Below are 16,849 nucleotides of genomic sequence, written 5' to 3'. Positions count from 1 at the left end.
GAGGTTATGCTGGAGGGATGTTTAGCGGGAGTTTTACGAGCGCCCAATCGCTATGCGCACAGTCTTCGTCTGGGTCCTGTCCGGAGCGGGCTATTAGCACTCCTGCAAAGGGTGAAAGCATGTTCATCCCCAACAGGCAACACAAGGGCTGATGGCTGAGGGAGGAGAGCTTTCACCTAGCACCGCTCTACCGAACAACTGCTCCTTCCACAGAAAGAACTCCACACACCACTTTCCAAGCGGGCCTTAATTTTCGACCTTAGATTTAAGTTAGAGGTAGTTCCCCACTGAAGTGAAATAAAGCAACAAGTGATATTGATTTTTGCGCGTGCCCAAATTTTTCGTGGGAAATTTAGAAAGAAGAAATTCATTTAGCTGCCTCTAAATCCAGAAGGAAGTTCTGCCCCCTACTAGCGCTTTGGATACTATCCATTGGGTGATCAGGCTGTCTGGCGTTTAGTTTATCTACGGCATTGTCTTGGAATACAACAAACATTTCTGGAGTGGCTTAAGATTTTGCCTGTCGTTGGGACCCATAAAGAAAACTGATTCCCAGATTAGTTTCGCTTGCACCAGATATTCTGTGGCTACGCCCATAGTTCTTATTATTTGATTGTGCCGTACTCCAGTGCTTTTATCGACACCAGACGCTGTGCAGTCTTTTTCGCTATTAGCTTGGCCTAAATGTCTGCACGATTAATTCCATATTGAACTTTCAGAGACTTTGTCGGGGTAATTCATTGTACTCTTGTAGCATTCTCGGTGGCTGACCATCCGGGTAGCGTGTCGTATAGAAAAGAATAATTCGCATGCCCGTCAGTCTAGGCGAGAGGCCCCACGTGCAACTCAACAGTCTTTGGGTTGTGTAAAGAGCATTCGTGGCCTTCGTCGACATTTATAAGTCCGAGGTAAGTGATTTGCTTTTTAGCCGTTATCAGTTTAGTTCCTATTTTGGGTAAATGAGGTCCGTCGTGTCGTCATTTTTGATCAGACCGGCCTATTGGGCCCATACAATCGTATCCCTGGAGGTGTTGTGAACTCAATGTATTTTGATTTAATTTAATTTACCATAAGAACATACATAATCGTTTTATTTTATTTATTTTTTTTTACTTTTAATTCATAATTTTAACAACGCTACATTTTTTATTTGATGTTGATCTTATTTTTATGTTTTTTAAACTGATTGGTTTGTAGCTCCAGCTGCTGTCTTTACAAGTAAAGGACTTGAAGGCATCTTTGGCAGGTGGGTAATACAGATTTCGTTTTTAATAACTGTAGTTTCCCCAAAAGGCTCCCTTAGGTACCATATTTTTTTATTGGCTAAAAGTAGCAACATAAGGACCGGCAGATGCAAAAGAGAATATCGGAATAATTTTCGCGAACTGCCACCATCCGAGCTTTCATTAAATTTGTGGGCTGAAAAAAAACGGGGCAAAATAGTTTATATTAAAACATGTAGTGACTTGTAGTTGTCGGGATATTAAAGTAGACAGAGAATTCAAATAAACGTATTGTTATCGCTAGGGCAAAACCATGGGTGCGAAATGCATCTAAATGATGTAGTGGCAATTCACAAAACGTAAGATATGAGTGCACCGGTCTTACTTGACTTTTGAAAACAAAAAATCTAACACTGAGGCTATGTTTGCTTATTTTTTCAAAACAGTCTTTTTTGCGATGCGTGGTGAAAGTCCCGTAATAACTTTATACAATCTATGTAGATAATTAGTAATCACACTGTGATAGTCGAAAAAGACATATGGCAAAATTCGATGGTTTTACCCTATATCGGGTACTGCGAATCGATGGTATTCACATACACATACAAATGGTTTCATACAAAGTTGAAGTTTTGCATCGAAGTTGCCTTTTTTCGAAAAGGGGTTTGTTCTAACTTATAAAATATTAAATTTAAAAAAAAAAAACTTTCTTTAACAAAGCTTGACCCAATTTGTGTTATGTTTTTTTTCTCGCATTTTGCTTATATTGAAAATTTTCTGTTCGAACCTTGTACTTAATTTGAGAATTTATTTTGGTCGATGGCTGAAGAGCTGAGGAGACATCAGACATATGTAATTTAAGATTTAAAATATAACCATTTAATCATATTAAATTTGTTTTTTGAAATGGTGACAATCTTAAACTAACAGCATTTGTTTGTTTTTTTGAAAAATACTTAAGACTTTATGTCATTGTTCCCCGGAACAGTCTTTAACAGATACATTAAACTAACAAACGTTTGATTTGAAAGCAATCGCGTCAAAAGTAACGAAGTTATTGACAAAAGTCACTGTTTTCGTCCAATATTGATTAATTTAAATAGCTACCATCTATTTATTTTGTATGACATAACAAAAGCTGAACAAAAACTTAACGGTTAATTGAAAGTACATGAAAACAGATATTCCAATTTTAATATGATGCCTTAACATGTATACTTGCTTTCGTCTTGAATATACATTAAAGTAGCTGCTCAATAGATAATTTTCACTATCTTGAATGTCTCTAGAAATTGAACAACTAACTTATTACTCCAATTTTAGTTTTCATAATATACTTTAAAGTTCGGACTACATCAGAGACCGTTTTCAAGGAATACAATATTTGACATACAAGTTAACAAACATTCCAACGAACTCCCTTCGCACTAAGTCTTAGAACAATCTGTGCAGCTGCAACGTCGATGTGACGAATTCCATATAAACATAAATATGCTGACACAGCGTCTGACCAAGAGCCCATAGCATAACCATACGCCTTACATATTTACTTTATGTACTTAGGTTTAGTTCTCTTTTATTTTCTTCAACATATTCAGTTTTTGAATAACCCTTTAACAATAAAGACACATAACTCCGGCACTTGGCCGTAACAAAATTATAATCGCTAATATATTGCTGATCCACAAGGACGGTTATTCAGATACCTAATCGTATCTCATCCTAATCAACATAAATCAACCCATAAGTTGGATCCCACCAACGGCAACCCCTAACAGGAACCAGTGGACGGACCCAACATCTTAATTGGCGCCCAACCGGAATTGGATTACCCTCTAAGAATCCACGCCCTACCAACATGTAAGTGACTGTTCGGAAAAAATATGGTTTCAAATTTATATATATTATAATATAAATTTGAAACCAAACAAATATAAAAATAATAATAAAAAAATAAAAGTGGCAGCATAAAGTGATCTTCTGAGTAATTTGCATTAGATTTGTAACTAATTTGTATTGAATTTGTAACTAGTTTGCATTGAATTTATTTGCATTGAATGTAATAGTGAGTTTGAGTGTGTGCGGTTATATTGTTAGATTGAATTCGCTAAGACACTGTGTCAGACAACTGCCAAAAGGGACATTAAAAAAGAATCTGATAGCGACGAAGATATTATAGTACATTCTAAGCCTCAGCCACTCGATCAAACAGAAATGGATCCACAAACGCGCTTAACGCAAAAGAACAACGCATAAGAGGCGAGATTCACGCTGAACTCGAACGTCTGAGAAACCAAGTAAGCTCATATAGAATTGAAGCGCCCCAAGTACAGGTGTACGAAAGCGTAACAACTAACCCCAGCATTAGATGTGAGGTTAGACTCGACGCTGCGAAATCGGTACCGAATTTTAATGGTGACCATATGTATCTTGGAGACAATCAGCCATAGAGGCATATCAGGCCTACAAGGGATACTATGGGAGCGAAACACATTACCAGGCAGTGATCCTTCTAAAAAATTAAGTTTGTGGTGCCGCACGCGCAGTGCTTACCTTACCTAACACTGTGCTAAGTTTCGATGCAATCATTGCTAGACTTGATTGCACATACGCCGATAAAACGTCTCTGCGCGTTCTCAGGCATCAATTAGAAATGGTCTGACAAGGAGACCTAGAATTAATGCAGTACCATGATGAGGTTGAGAAAAAACTGACTCTTATTACAAATAAAATTGCCATGACGCATGAGGAGCGAGCAGCGGTCATTCTTAATACAGAAATTAGGAGCGATGCCCTGCACGCCTTCATGGAAGGCCTGAGGAGGCCTATTAAGGCACTAGTTATACCAGCACAGCCCAAAGATTTGCCTTCGGCTTTAGCACGGGCTCGCGAGGCTGAGAATAGCATAGAAAGGAGCATGTTCGCTGCTACGTATGCTAAAGCAATTGAAGATGGGAGCCACCCAGGGGAAAATAACAAGCAAGGCAATCGCTCAATGCCGAGACAGGGAAAACATTTCGAGAAAAACCCCCATTTTACAGGAAAACAAGTCCAAAACAGACCTCAACAGGGTGAGCAGGGACCAACCTCAAACAGTAAACAAATTCGAGCCCAAGACCAAGCACAACCGATGGATGTTGATCCATCAGTTTCCAATCTGAGACAGCAGACTGGTTGCGGCGAATCTCAAAAGAGACAGAACGCATCAGAGCGTATGACTGGACAGAGTCGCCAGAATGTTAACAACATTTCTTAAAAAGACTCGGCCCAAGTCCAACAATACGCGCATATAGCAGAGTCCGCCGTCGCAGAGGCTAGCGATGAGAACGACTCCACACCGGACAATGATTTGCTAAATTTATTAGAGAACGCTCCCAACTGCCGTTCGTTGAGCGACAGTTGGCTGGTAGAACACTAAAAATTCTAATCGACACTGGTGCGGCAAAGAATTATGTAAAACCAGTAAAGGAGTTAAGAAACATAACACTTGTCGACACCCCATTTACTGTGAACTCCATACATGGGTCCAGTAAAATTAAAGAAAAATGATTCATGAGAATTTTCGGAAAGAATGCCCCGTTGTTTATTTTAGATACCCTTGATACTTTTGATGCCATAATAGGCTTCGATTTTCTAACGCAAGCAGGGGTAACCCTAAACTTACATATGGCAGTACGGCGGAAGCATTGCAACACCATACTTGCGATAGCGTTAATTTCACACGCATTGATGACATATTAGTTCCTGATAGCGTAAGAGAGGAATTTAAAAAGGTAATACTGAACAGGATCGGCGCATTTTCGACCTCTAACGAGGCATTGCCATATAACACTTCAGTTATTGCCACAATTCACACAGTAGACAGCCAAGAAGTGTACTCCAAGTCTTACCCATATCCTATGGGTGTAGCCGATTATGTTAATAACGAAATCTCTCAATTGTTGAAAGACGGCATTATAAGACCATCTCGGTCTGCGTACAACAGTCCTGCATGGGTTGTTGACAAAAAAGGCTTGGACTCAAACGGTAACAAAAACAAACGACTCGTTATTGACTTTCAAAAGTTAAACGAGCGAACCATTGCCGACCGGTACCCAATGCCAAGCATACCAATGATTCTAGCGAATCTTGGAAAGTCAAAATTTTTCACGACTTTGGACTTAAAATCTGGGTACCACCAAATTTATCTAGCTGGAAAGGATCCTGCGAAAACGGAGTTCTCAGTAAACGGAGGGAAATACGAATTCTGTCGCTTACCCTTTAGTTTGAAAAATGCCGGAAGCATATTTCAGAGAGCAATCGATGATGTTGTAAGGGAACAAATCGGGAAAATATGCTACGTCTACGTAGATGACGTGCTAATATTTTCTGAAAATGAAGCCGAGCATGTCAAACACATTGACACTGTGCTCCATCTGCTTTGCAAAGCTAACATGAGTGTCGAAAGAAAAGACAAAACTTTTTAAAAAAAGCGTCAAATATTTGGGTTCCATCGTCTTTAGTGACGGAACAAAAACTGACCCCGAAAAGGTCAAGGCAATTCAGGAGTACACCGAGTCAAAGAGCCTCTATTCACTAAGATCGGTTTTTGGCCTTGCTAGTTATTACCGGGCGTTTATTAAAAATTTTGCATCAATCACAAGACCTTTAACCGACATACTGAAAGGCGAAAATGGAAAAGTAAGCAAGCACATGTCCAAAAAGGTCCCAATCGACTTTGATGAATCTCAACGTCACACTTTTGACCGCTTGGCATCCGAGGATGTCATATTCATGTACCCGAACTTTCAAAAACCTTTCGGGAGGCCAATAACAATGATATCCCGAATATTAAAGCAAAGTGAATCACTTTACGCCACTAATGAAAGGGAATTGTTGGCAATCGTGTGGGCGTGTTGGAAAACTACAGAACTACCTGTATGGAACCAGAGAGTTGCACACTTTTACAGATCACCAACCCCTCACATTTTCCGTGTCACAAAAAAACACAAATGCGAGAATTAAAAAGTGGATGGCATTTATGGAAGAACGTAACGCTCAAATTCATTACAAGCCAGGGAAAGAAAACCTAGTGGCAGATGCCTTATCAAGGCAAAATGTGAATGCCCCACAAGATGAAATTCAGTCATGTGCTGCCACCGTCCACAGTGAGCTTTCCTTGACCTACAATACAATGTGATACGATTCACAGACAAGAACGATCTCCTTGAATCCTTAAAGCTTGTAGTGAACCGTGATGTTGTAAATGCATTCCATTGCGATCTTCCTCCATTAGCCATTAGCTTTCAACATGAATTAGTGCGACTTTTTCCCACAACAAAGTTTTGGCATTGCAAGAACATGGTTACAGATATAACCAACAAAGACAATCAGATTCAGATAGTTAATACCGAACATAATCGCGCACATAGAGCAGCGCAAGAAAGTATGAAACAAATACTTCGGGAGTATTACTTCCCAAAAATGGTCAAATTAACCAATGAAATCGTCTTAAATTGCAAAGTCTGCACTACAGCTAAGCACGACCGTCACCCAAAAAAACAAGAATTTGGGCAAACACCTATTATCCCGGCGAAATGCTGCATATCGATATATTCTCCACTGACCACAAGTTATTCCTGACCTGCGTGGACAAGTTTTCCAAATTTGCTGTTGTACAACCCTTGTTATCCCGAACAATAACGGATGTTACTATCATATTGCAATTACTCAATATTTTTCCAAAAATAAAGACAATTTATTGTGACAACGAAGCATCGTTTAATTCAGAGACGATTACTTCGATGTTAAAAAACCAATTCGAAATAGACGTAGTAAACGCACCTCCATTGCATGGCTGCTCGAATGGACAAGTGAAACGACTCCACAGTACATTGCTAGAGATAGCCAGATGAATGAAAATTGATAAACAACTTAATGATACGACCCAGATCATAGTAAGAGCAACAATAGAATATAATAAAACAATTCATTCGGTTACAGAAGAAAAGCCAATTGACGTTATTCATGCACAACACACTAGTTTCCGGGAAAATATTAAAGACAAAATAACAAAGCTCAGCAAGATCAACTCAACAGATGCAACCCAGATAGGCAAAACAGGGTATTTGACGTAGGTGACAAGGTATTCATTAAAAGCAATAAAAGATTGGGAAACAAATTATCCCCATTGTGTTCTGAGGGACGCGTACAAGCAGACCTGTGAACGTCTGTACTTATAACGGGAGGGTGGTCCATAAGGACAATTTGAAGTAATTTTGATCAAGTTCTTCATTTTCTAGATCAAACCACAAAGTCACTATAGTCATTGTTTACATTCCCCACAGGTTATTCACCATAATACTGTCAGTCCTAGCCGCAGCAGAGGCTACTCCTCCATACTAGGCATAAAGCATGTTAAAAAACTTTTGTCCGCGTTAATGAAACACCTGAGGATAGCAAGAAGTCTAGATTTTTTGGGCACAGCGCTAAAGGTTGTGGCAGGAACGCCTGATGCGGCAGATTTAGAAAGAATTAAAATAACAGAAGCACAGTTAATTCAATCTAACAATAGACAAATAATAATTAACACAGAAACTCAAAGGCAAATTAATTTACTTACAAATACTGTTAATAAAATAATACAGTCCAGAAGTGGTGAAATTACCGATATCCCACACTTATACAAAACTTTACTAGCAAGAAATAGAATGCTAATTGTAGAAATTCAAGACCTTATGCTTACTGTCACACTTGCCAAATCTAATATAATAAACCCAGCCATTTTTGATCAAAAAGATTTAAAATCTATTTTTACCGAACAGTTCACAACAGTCTCCATAGTTAATTTAATGGCTGTCTCCAACATTAAAATATTTCAATCCGATAGTACCATACATATAATTATAGATTACCAAAGAATTAAACTTTTATGTAAGAAGATCATTATTTTCCCTGTGATACATGTGGACACCATACTACAGATACACGACAACATAGTGGCAGAATGCGACGACGGAGTGAAGGCAGTCACAGAATACGTTACCAACAATCACGTAACATTTTGCAAACTGACTAAGCATGACACATGCTCTCGCGGACTACATTCAGGGCAATCTGCTATATGTCGCACGCAGCCCAGTCACCTGGAGCCCATTACAAGGGTTGACGAGGGAATAATTATTGTCAACAAGCTTGCGAGTATCAGCGTAGATGATGGCCCTAGCTGGTCACTGCAGGTACCAGAGGAAGTCAGCTGCTCAAAAAAAGCTTTCTGATCTCTAACGTGACGGTCGTGTTTTTGCATAGCTCCTGAGTTTTTATTAATATTTATTGTTTTTTCTCAATTTTTAATTGTGCTTAGTTTGTTTACACTTTCGCTGGTGTTGTTCGCTTGACTCCCTTGTGTTTTATTTCCATAATTCGCCAAATAATCAGTTTAAACAGTTTTTTCTTTTTCGTGATTAGAGTTTAGTGCATTTACATATTTTCTTATTTTTTTTCTTTCGTCATTGCTTCTGCAGTTGCTTCCCTCATCGCCCTTTCAATGGCTTGTTGTCTACCTAATTGCAAATATTCTGATCGTTTTAATGATCAGTATAGAGCAATATCTTGTTGGCTCTGCGATAATCTTATTCACTTAAAATGTGCTAGCCTCAATGGCCGCGACTACGACAAATTTTCTGGTTTGTCTCTGTCTAAGCCTGAGCTTGGCTTAATGCGCTGGACTTGCCTTTTTCTAATAACTTTCTAATAACTTTATTTCTTATAGGCTTGATCGTGTTGGTCGTCGTGGCGGTGGAGTACTCATTGCTGTAAACTCGAATCTGTCTTCAAGTGTGGTGCCGATTGATCTCCCCTTAGGTGTTGAGTTTATTTGCGTCGAAGTTACATGTTCTAACTTTAGCCTATATATCTCTTGTTCATATATTCCTCCAGCTTCTGATATCATGATCTACGTGCACCATGCTGATGCTTTACGAACTATTTTTGGTCGTCTTAAAGATCGTGATGTTCTTATAGTTTTAGGTGATTTTAACTTGCCTAATATTTCTTGGCTTGTTGATGATAATCTATCTTTCTTAATTCCTTCATCTCAACATGTTTTTCTTGATAGCCTACTTGAATGTCCACTATATCAGTTGAATTCTTTCCTTAACTGTTCTAAAAGAATCCTTGATCTTGTTTTTGTCTCTGATCCCACTGTTAGTGCTGTATCGCAAACACAGCCACTAGTGAAACCTGAAGATCCTTATCATCCTACCATTGAAGTTACTATTTCTTACAATTCCGTTACTAATTTATTTAAAAACATTTCAAATTCTCGTCGTAGATGTTTTCGTAAAACAAATTTCAATCTTCTTAACAGCCTTATTTTCTCTTTTGATTGGTCGTTTCTATTTGAGTGCTGCGATATAGATTGTGCAGTGAAGTTTTTCTATTCTGCTCTTAATTCTCTAATTGATAAATGCGTTCCTTATGTGAATGTCTCTACCGTCTCCAGCTCGCCAGTCTGGTTCACACGTAGGCTCTCTAATCTTCGCAACATTAAATCGAGATATTTTAAAAGATTTAAAAAAACTGGTTCGCGACTTGACTATGCAAATTATTGTATAGCTAAATCTCAATTTTGTCTTTTAAATACTCAATGCTACAACAATTATCTCGTTCGCTGTAACGCTGAATTTTATAATAACCCCAAAAGATTTTACAACTTTGTCAATTCCAAAAGACGCTCTAATGTCCTACCTTCCACCTTCAGACTTAACGATCAGTCTGCTAATAATGATTTAGATATTGCAGATCTGTTTACTAAATTTTTTCAGTCGACATATTCTACTACTGTTTCGGATCCCACACCCTATCCCTTTTCAATCCCACATTTAAATTGTATGTTTTTTCCCAGTATTACTAAAGACTGTATTCTCTCTAGCTTGTCATCTATGAAGTCTTCCTTCGATCCCGGGCCTGATGATATACCTAGTTGCATCCTTAAAATGTGTTCGATTTCCCTATCTAAGCCTTTAGGTCGGTTATTCTTTATATCGAGTGAGACTTGTATATTTCCTGATATTTGGAAGAAGTCATTTATTATTCCGCTTTTTAAAAAGGGTTGCAAATCGGATGTTTCCAACTACCGTGGCATTGCCAAACTTTCGGCAATACCTAAACTGTTTGAGAAAATTATTACGTCTTCCCTTCAACATCTATCCAGATCCACTATTTCTCCTTGCCAGCATGGTTTCATGAAAGGTCGTTCGTCGCTTACCAACCTTTTAGAATTGACTACCCAAGTACACCATGGCTTCCGTAAAAAGTGTCAAACTGATGTTATTTATACTGACTTCAGTAAGGCTTTTGATACGGTTGATCATTCTTTGCTTCTCGCGAAACTTAACATTATGGGTTTTTCACCAAAATTATTGGGTTGGTTAAAGTCGTATCTTATTGGCAGAACCCAAAAGGTGTCTTTTCGTTCCTCGATATCTAAAACTGTTCGAGTTACGTCAGGTGTACCCCAAAGCAGTCATCTGGGCCCACTATTATTTACATTGTTTATAAATGATTTGCCTTTGGCCTTGGCTCATTCACGCGTGCTCATGTTTGCGGATGACGTCAAGATTTGTTATTCCTATAATGATCCTTCTTTCCAACAGTACTTGCAATCAGATCTCGATGCGTTCTGTGATTGGTGCCACGTTAATAAATTACACCTTAATGCCTCTAAGTGTTCTTTTATGACTTTCAGTCGTTTGTCTCCGCTCCTAGCTCATTACTCTATTAAGTCTGTTCTGTTAGATTGTGTTCCATCATTCAAAGACTTAGGCGTTATGTTTGACCCTAAACTTTCATTTAATGTTCATATTTCTTCAATTGTCAACAAAGCAAGCAGCCTTCTCGGCTTCATTAAACGTTGGGCCAAAGAATTTGATGATCCCTATGTAACAAAGGTTTTATACACTTCGTTAGTTCGCCCTACTCTAGAATATTGCTCGCCAGTGTGGAACCCGCAATATGATGTTCACCAGCGTAGTATTGAATCGGTACAGAAGCAATTCCTTAAGTTTGCGCTACGCGGTCTAAATTGGGACCCGGGTCTTCGCCTACCTTCTTATTCTGACAGACTTCTTCTTATTAATCTTCCTTCACTTTATAACCGTAGGCTCGTTTTTGGCATTCTCTTTCTCGATAAACTAGTCAACGGCGAAGTCATTTCTACCAATTTACTAGATACGCTGTATTTTTGTGTTCCCTCACGTCGGACCAGAAACTTTTTTTCCTATTCACCTTAGTAGATGTCTGACTAACTACTCTCTTCACGAACCTCTTCGTGTTCTTTGCCAATCTTTTAACAACCTTTCTCACCTTATCTTTCCTCATCTTTCTGTCACTTCTCTTCGCGCTATACTTTTTAATCATCTACAGCGAAACCAATGAAAATATTCTGGACTTGGATTGGCTGCAACTCATCCCTGGCCACATTGGCTGTGAATCGGGGCATAGCTGGCACCTTGTGCAAATAAAACACCTCCACCGGGCTGGGGATGTTTAGTTGTATATAAAGCTAAGCTACCTTCTTCATTTAATTACTATCTGTCTTTAGCTTAAGCTTTTTCGTCGACTGCTGTGTTAGTTGACGTAAATAAATAAATAAATAAAAATAAATAAATAAATAAATAAAATATTCTGGAGTTGGATTGGCTGCAACTCATCCCTGGCCACATTGACTGTGAATCGGGGCATAGCTGGCACCTTGTGCAAATAAAACACCTCCACCGGGTCGGGGATGTTTAGTTGTGTATAAGGCTAAGCTACCTTCTTCATTTAATTACTATCTGTCTTTAGCTTAAGCTTTTTCGTCGACTGCTGTGTTAGTTGACGTAAATAAAATAAATAAATAAATAAATAAACAGCAAAGATTAGTCCAAAGAGTCATGCATCACCGAGGACGGCAATGAACTTAGAAGGGGAGAAGTTAACAAACAATCCAACGAACTCCCTTCGCACTAAGTCTTAGAACAATCTGTGCAGCTGCAACGTCGATGTGACGAATTCCATATAAACATAAATATGCTGACACAGCGTCTGACCAAGAGCCCATAGCATGACTTATACTCTCCGAGATCTAAGTATTCTTACGGACTATCGACTTGGTATTTAATGAAGAATCTATCAAAAACTTCGTTCTTCCTGTTACATACATTTTGGCGATTTTCACTCTGTGGGCGCATAGTGTTGATTTTAAACTTACCTAGATAAACAAAATACAAGTTCAGTGGCAATGACTCTAAAACGAACCAGCCGTTAGTAACATCAAATACAGGAGCAAGCAGTGACAGCACTGCAATAGCAATTGAATAACGAAATGCTGTACGCCGGCAAAGGCCAGGATTTGTAACAGCCATCATTCGATAACCAGCACGCGAGTAATCTTGACGCAAGTTCCATGACAATGCGTTGAAGTGCGGAAACTGCCAGGCGTATAGTAGTCCAGCTAGTATAAGTGATCCAGGGTCCAGAGTGCCGGTACATCCAGCCCAACCCATGAGCGGCGGTAGGGCACCAACAATAGAACCAATCCAAGTATTCATGATGCTAACTCGTTTCATTGGTGTATATATTGACGTGTAAAGAAAAAAGTTACCGGCCCCTAATAATGCTGTTAGGCTATTTACACCAAAATAGAGCATGCCAAATCCAGTTGTAGCCGATGCCACAGCAAATCCAACAGCATGCAAGGAGGACATTTGGCCAGTGACTAGCAGGCGGTTCTTTGTTCGGGACATTTGAGAATCAAAAGGAACTTCGTGATATTGGTTTATTGCATTGGCAGCTGCCGACATTAATCCAGTGCCTAACGAGCACAATGCAAACATAGTAAAATTAAAAGGCGCTGGTGCCATTGCATAACCGCTCATTGTGGTTATAACAACCAAGGCTGATAATAAATACACATAATTGTACTTTTATAATTTCACGGTATTTAAAATTCTCACATGTTAGGCGAAACTTTGCTAGTTTCTTGTATTGTCTCCACCTTTGGTTCCCCTCCGTGTTGATTATCGGACTTGGCATCCAACGCAATATCCGCACCGGCAACTTAAGGTTAGACTTCGTGCAGTTTGCATTAGTGACTTCAGTGTTATATTCATCATTCACCGGATGAAAATGTACAGAATTGGCAGCATCTGGTTTATTTACAGTTGAAGCAGCACACTGTTCATAGAACCTCAAAATTTTATTAAAGTTATTACATAAGAATTTTTGATCTCACCCTAATTGACTGAAATTCTGTTAAAATTTTTAGCTGAAGATGTATGTATTTTTTCCGCCTAACAAATATACGAAACATACTTATATATAAACACTTGACGTTCGTAATAGTATTTATGACATATCAACTACATATGTATGTATTCCTTCTTAACTGCATTTCATACATTTACGTTTTATTGCTTATGATTCGGCGATAAATTTGACTCACATCTAATAACAATTACACCTTTTTCTCACAAAACACTTTCGACGCGACACAGATGTGAGAACGATTGACATTATACGAGAAGTGAAACAGTGTGCGAGCAACAGTTAATATGATTGCCATACTTTGGAATGCAGAATATAATTTCAAAGAAGGTTCTTAAGGGAAGAAGCGAACATTCTACTTGTTCGTAACGAGAATCTCGGTGCTGTGTTGCACGGATGAAGAGTGATCAAAAAGACTATAATATTAAAAAAATTCTTTTAGATCTATTGTCTTTAAATTTCAAACACAATAAGTCACCGAAATCGATAGCAACCCGAAAGCATCAATCGAAATATGAAAAGAATAAAGGCTAGATTCCCACTGCCGACCATCCATCATTTACTTGGGGGGATGGTGCAAAAGGTTTTGCCAACATTTCACCATCCACTTAACCATATAAAAGAGAAGTTCCGATAACAGGCAGTTCAATTGGCCTTTTGTCAATAATTTTCTAATGCAACGTTAAAAATTTGTCATTCACTGGAAAACATTTGCCATACAGTGAAAATGTAAAGAATGAATGGCAAATAACCAACATTTATTTTGAGTACGAAAACCAAAAATTCTATGTATAATTTTTACATTGTATACGACCCTGCCGGTGGGTTTTTATGTATGTAATCACTTCAGCTGAAATTTCAGTGAAAGCTGATATCTAGGTGCCACAGATTAAAATTTCAAGCGATTTTGAATCCGCGCACTAACTCAAATGAAATTCGAAAGACAAGTTGTTTTGGTACTAATGATTCTGCATTTTAATAATAAATATTTGAATAATTTTGCGTTTTAGCAAATGATTTATTTTTTATCTGTCATAAATCCGCTGGCACCACACGCAACGCATAGTCCAGTTCGAAACATAAATAAAAGCATTGCTGATTTATCAACGCCTATATTTTTTAAAAAATTGCGTAGTTTTCGCTGCAAGAAAAACCCCACTATTATCCTGTAGTGGCAATGTTCTCAAACATTGGATATTGTTGTCGTGTGCCCAAAATCGAAGCTCGATGTTTCAAATTCAATTTTCATTTCTAAAAATATTAAAATGATAAATTTCTTGAATTAAATTTATCGTAATTTAATAAACAACAAATGTTTAATTCATTTTATATGTCTAAACTAATAAATTAGTGGAGCTTTATAAAAATGAAAAGAGATGGTGGTTGTTGCCAGTGGGTTGAGTTTGTAATATAATAGTAATTCGTTCACCAATTTCGCAAATTTTTTCTTGTTTTTCTGAAACATGCTTTATTAGCGGACGTTGGCGATACTATGTGCAGTACGTTCAAGGAAAGGATATCAGTTTTAAGTATATTGATAGAAGACTCTGAGCAGATTACAGGGAAAAGAATGTTGTAATCAGAGCAGAGGACTCTAAAATGTTCATGCTTGTCATAGTTAGAAGAACAACGACTAAGGGTTAAAGGTATAATAGGATGTCTACTCCGTCTACATGGTACCGCCAGATTAACCTCAGGCCAATGACTCAGGCGAATCAATATCAACAATTAGGAGCTTGTGCATAAAAAAAAACAACAAACATAATTCTACTGTTAATTAAGAAAGGAAGGTTGATTAAAAGAAGTCTCCTAGAGTACGAAGGCAAATTGACATTTCGATCCCAGCTTAAGCCACGAAGAGCAAATAGCAAGAACTGCTTTTCAATGGATTCAAGTCTAGTCTGGTGCGATATACGACTCCTTCCAAATAGATGAAATAGAGGAAGATTCGAAAGACAATAAAAACAATTTTTCCAGAAACTTTCACTCGTTGTAGAGGACGGACGTGTTTGTTTTGCGCTTATCAACTTTTATTTTTTCTCGCGATTAAATACTTTTACATAACTTTTAAATTCATTATCGGTGTAATTAATAATAATTTCAACGTCCGAATTTTATTTTCATTTCGCGAATTCTTGCTGTCGCTTTTGTTTAAATTTAAATAAAATCAAAACTTACAACAATACTTGCAGTAGCGGTGTTGTTGTTTTGATTATCTCTTTTGCGTTTGTGTCTTTACCGTTGTAACTAACTCCCGCGCTCTTGCGTACAAATTGTTGTTGTCTGTGTTCAATTTGACGCGCTCACCCGCTCTTTCCTATTCTTGATTGATTTGCGCTCTCGTCTTTTGCCTACCCGCGACTCTGTGATACGTGTTTTTGTTTTTGTGCTTTCATCTCTTATTATTCTTTTGTAGCATGTTCTAGAATAACAATATTGCAATGTATACAAATATATTGTATCAATTAGTAACAATATTTATGTGCGCAACATTCAAGTACATTGGCCTCTTAAGCAACATAACCACCCATGAGTGCATGGTCCTGGACAATTGCTGCGTCGGCAAATATAACACGCGCGGCCACTCAGGCCCAATATGCAATATGATACATCCTCACTCTCTCGCTGCGGCGACATATATACATACATGCTCTTATGTAAACATTATACATTTATACATTCATACATTTATACATAAATATGTTTATACATAAGAGCAGCTACGCGGTTTTAGCTATAGAGAACAATTGTAATAGAATTAAGAACCATTCAATAAACCATACTGAAACTGAAAAGACCTGCTTGTGTCTTTCTTTTTACAAACACAAAATGTCACATCTTGAAAGACACAACAGCGGACTTATTACACTTTAGTTGTGAAGGCTTAGTCTGCACATTAACCCTTGTGTCAGAACTGGTCAGTATATTCTTATACACAGATTTTTTACCTTTAGAATTTTAATTTTTTATTTTTTGTATTTCCTTTTTTAATTAAACTAAACTTTTTGATAAAATGGTTGTCTGCTCAAAAAATAATTGCATAGTTGCCACTAATGCGGTCGACTCCCATGATTATATTCTTTGTTGGTTGTGTGACAATACGGTTCACGTTAAGTGTGCAGGTTACACAGACAGAATCAAGGAGTCTATTGCTAAAGGTGGTGGCTTAAAATATGGATGTGATGCTTGCCGGGAGGTCGAGAATGAGATGCGCTCTTTCATGAGGCGGACTAGAGATAGTTTTGACACTTTAAGGGCAGGTTTTAATAAACTCCAAGCGGAGTTTGCTGCGGTGGAGACTCAGTTCAGAAGTTTATCGCTTATGAATGAGTCTCCGCAAC

General features: G+C 38.1%; 1 protein-coding gene across 3 annotated transcripts; it reads right to left on the bottom strand.

The window, feature by feature from the left end:
• Positions 1–1,078: 1,078 nt before the first annotated feature.
• Cox10 (Cytochrome c oxidase assembly factor 10) lies at positions 1,079–13,930 on the bottom strand. 3 transcript variants are annotated; one of them, XM_068284566.1, is made up of 5 exons: positions 13,687–13,930; positions 13,477–13,534; positions 13,199–13,418; positions 12,454–13,140; positions 1,079–1,419 (listed from the first exon to the last, which is right to left on the bottom strand). In XM_068284566.1, coding segments are annotated over exons 1-5 (1,209 nt in total). In that variant the 5' UTR covers positions 13,689–13,930; the 3' UTR covers positions 1,079–1,177. The 3 variants fall into 3 exon arrangements, with proteins under 3 accessions (XP_068140667.1, XP_068140746.1, XP_068140593.1); XM_068284645.1 differs by lacking the exon at positions 13,477–13,534 and having other exon boundaries at positions 13,199–13,431; positions 13,687–13,703; XM_068284492.1 differs by lacking the exon at positions 13,687–13,930 and having other exon boundaries at positions 13,477–13,655.
• Positions 13,931–16,849: the final 2,919 nt, after the last annotated feature.

The sequence above is a fragment of the Drosophila tropicalis genome, unplaced genomic scaffold, assembly GCF_018151085.1.
Source record: "Drosophila tropicalis isolate 14030-0801.00 unplaced genomic scaffold, ASM1815108v1 contig_1002, whole genome shotgun sequence".
NCBI lineage: Eukaryota > Metazoa > Arthropoda > Insecta > Diptera > Drosophilidae > Drosophila > Drosophila tropicalis.
This window is presented reverse-complemented; position numbering and strand designations above follow the sequence as displayed.

Excerpts from the sequence above, each read along its gene's own strand:
- Cox10 (XM_068284492.1), bottom strand. The coding sequence starts at position 13,554 with ATGTTTCGTATATTTGTTAGGCGGAAAAAATACATACATCTTCAGCTA. Across the intron at positions 13,419-13,476 it reads CAGAATTTCAGTCAATTAGG|TGTGCTGCTTCAACTGTAAA; the intron begins GTGAGATCAAAA and ends TTCTATGAACAG. Across the intron at positions 13,141-13,198 it reads AGCAAAGTTTCGCCTAACAT|CCTTGGTTGTTATAACCACA; the intron begins GTGAGAATTTTA and ends ATTTATTATCAG.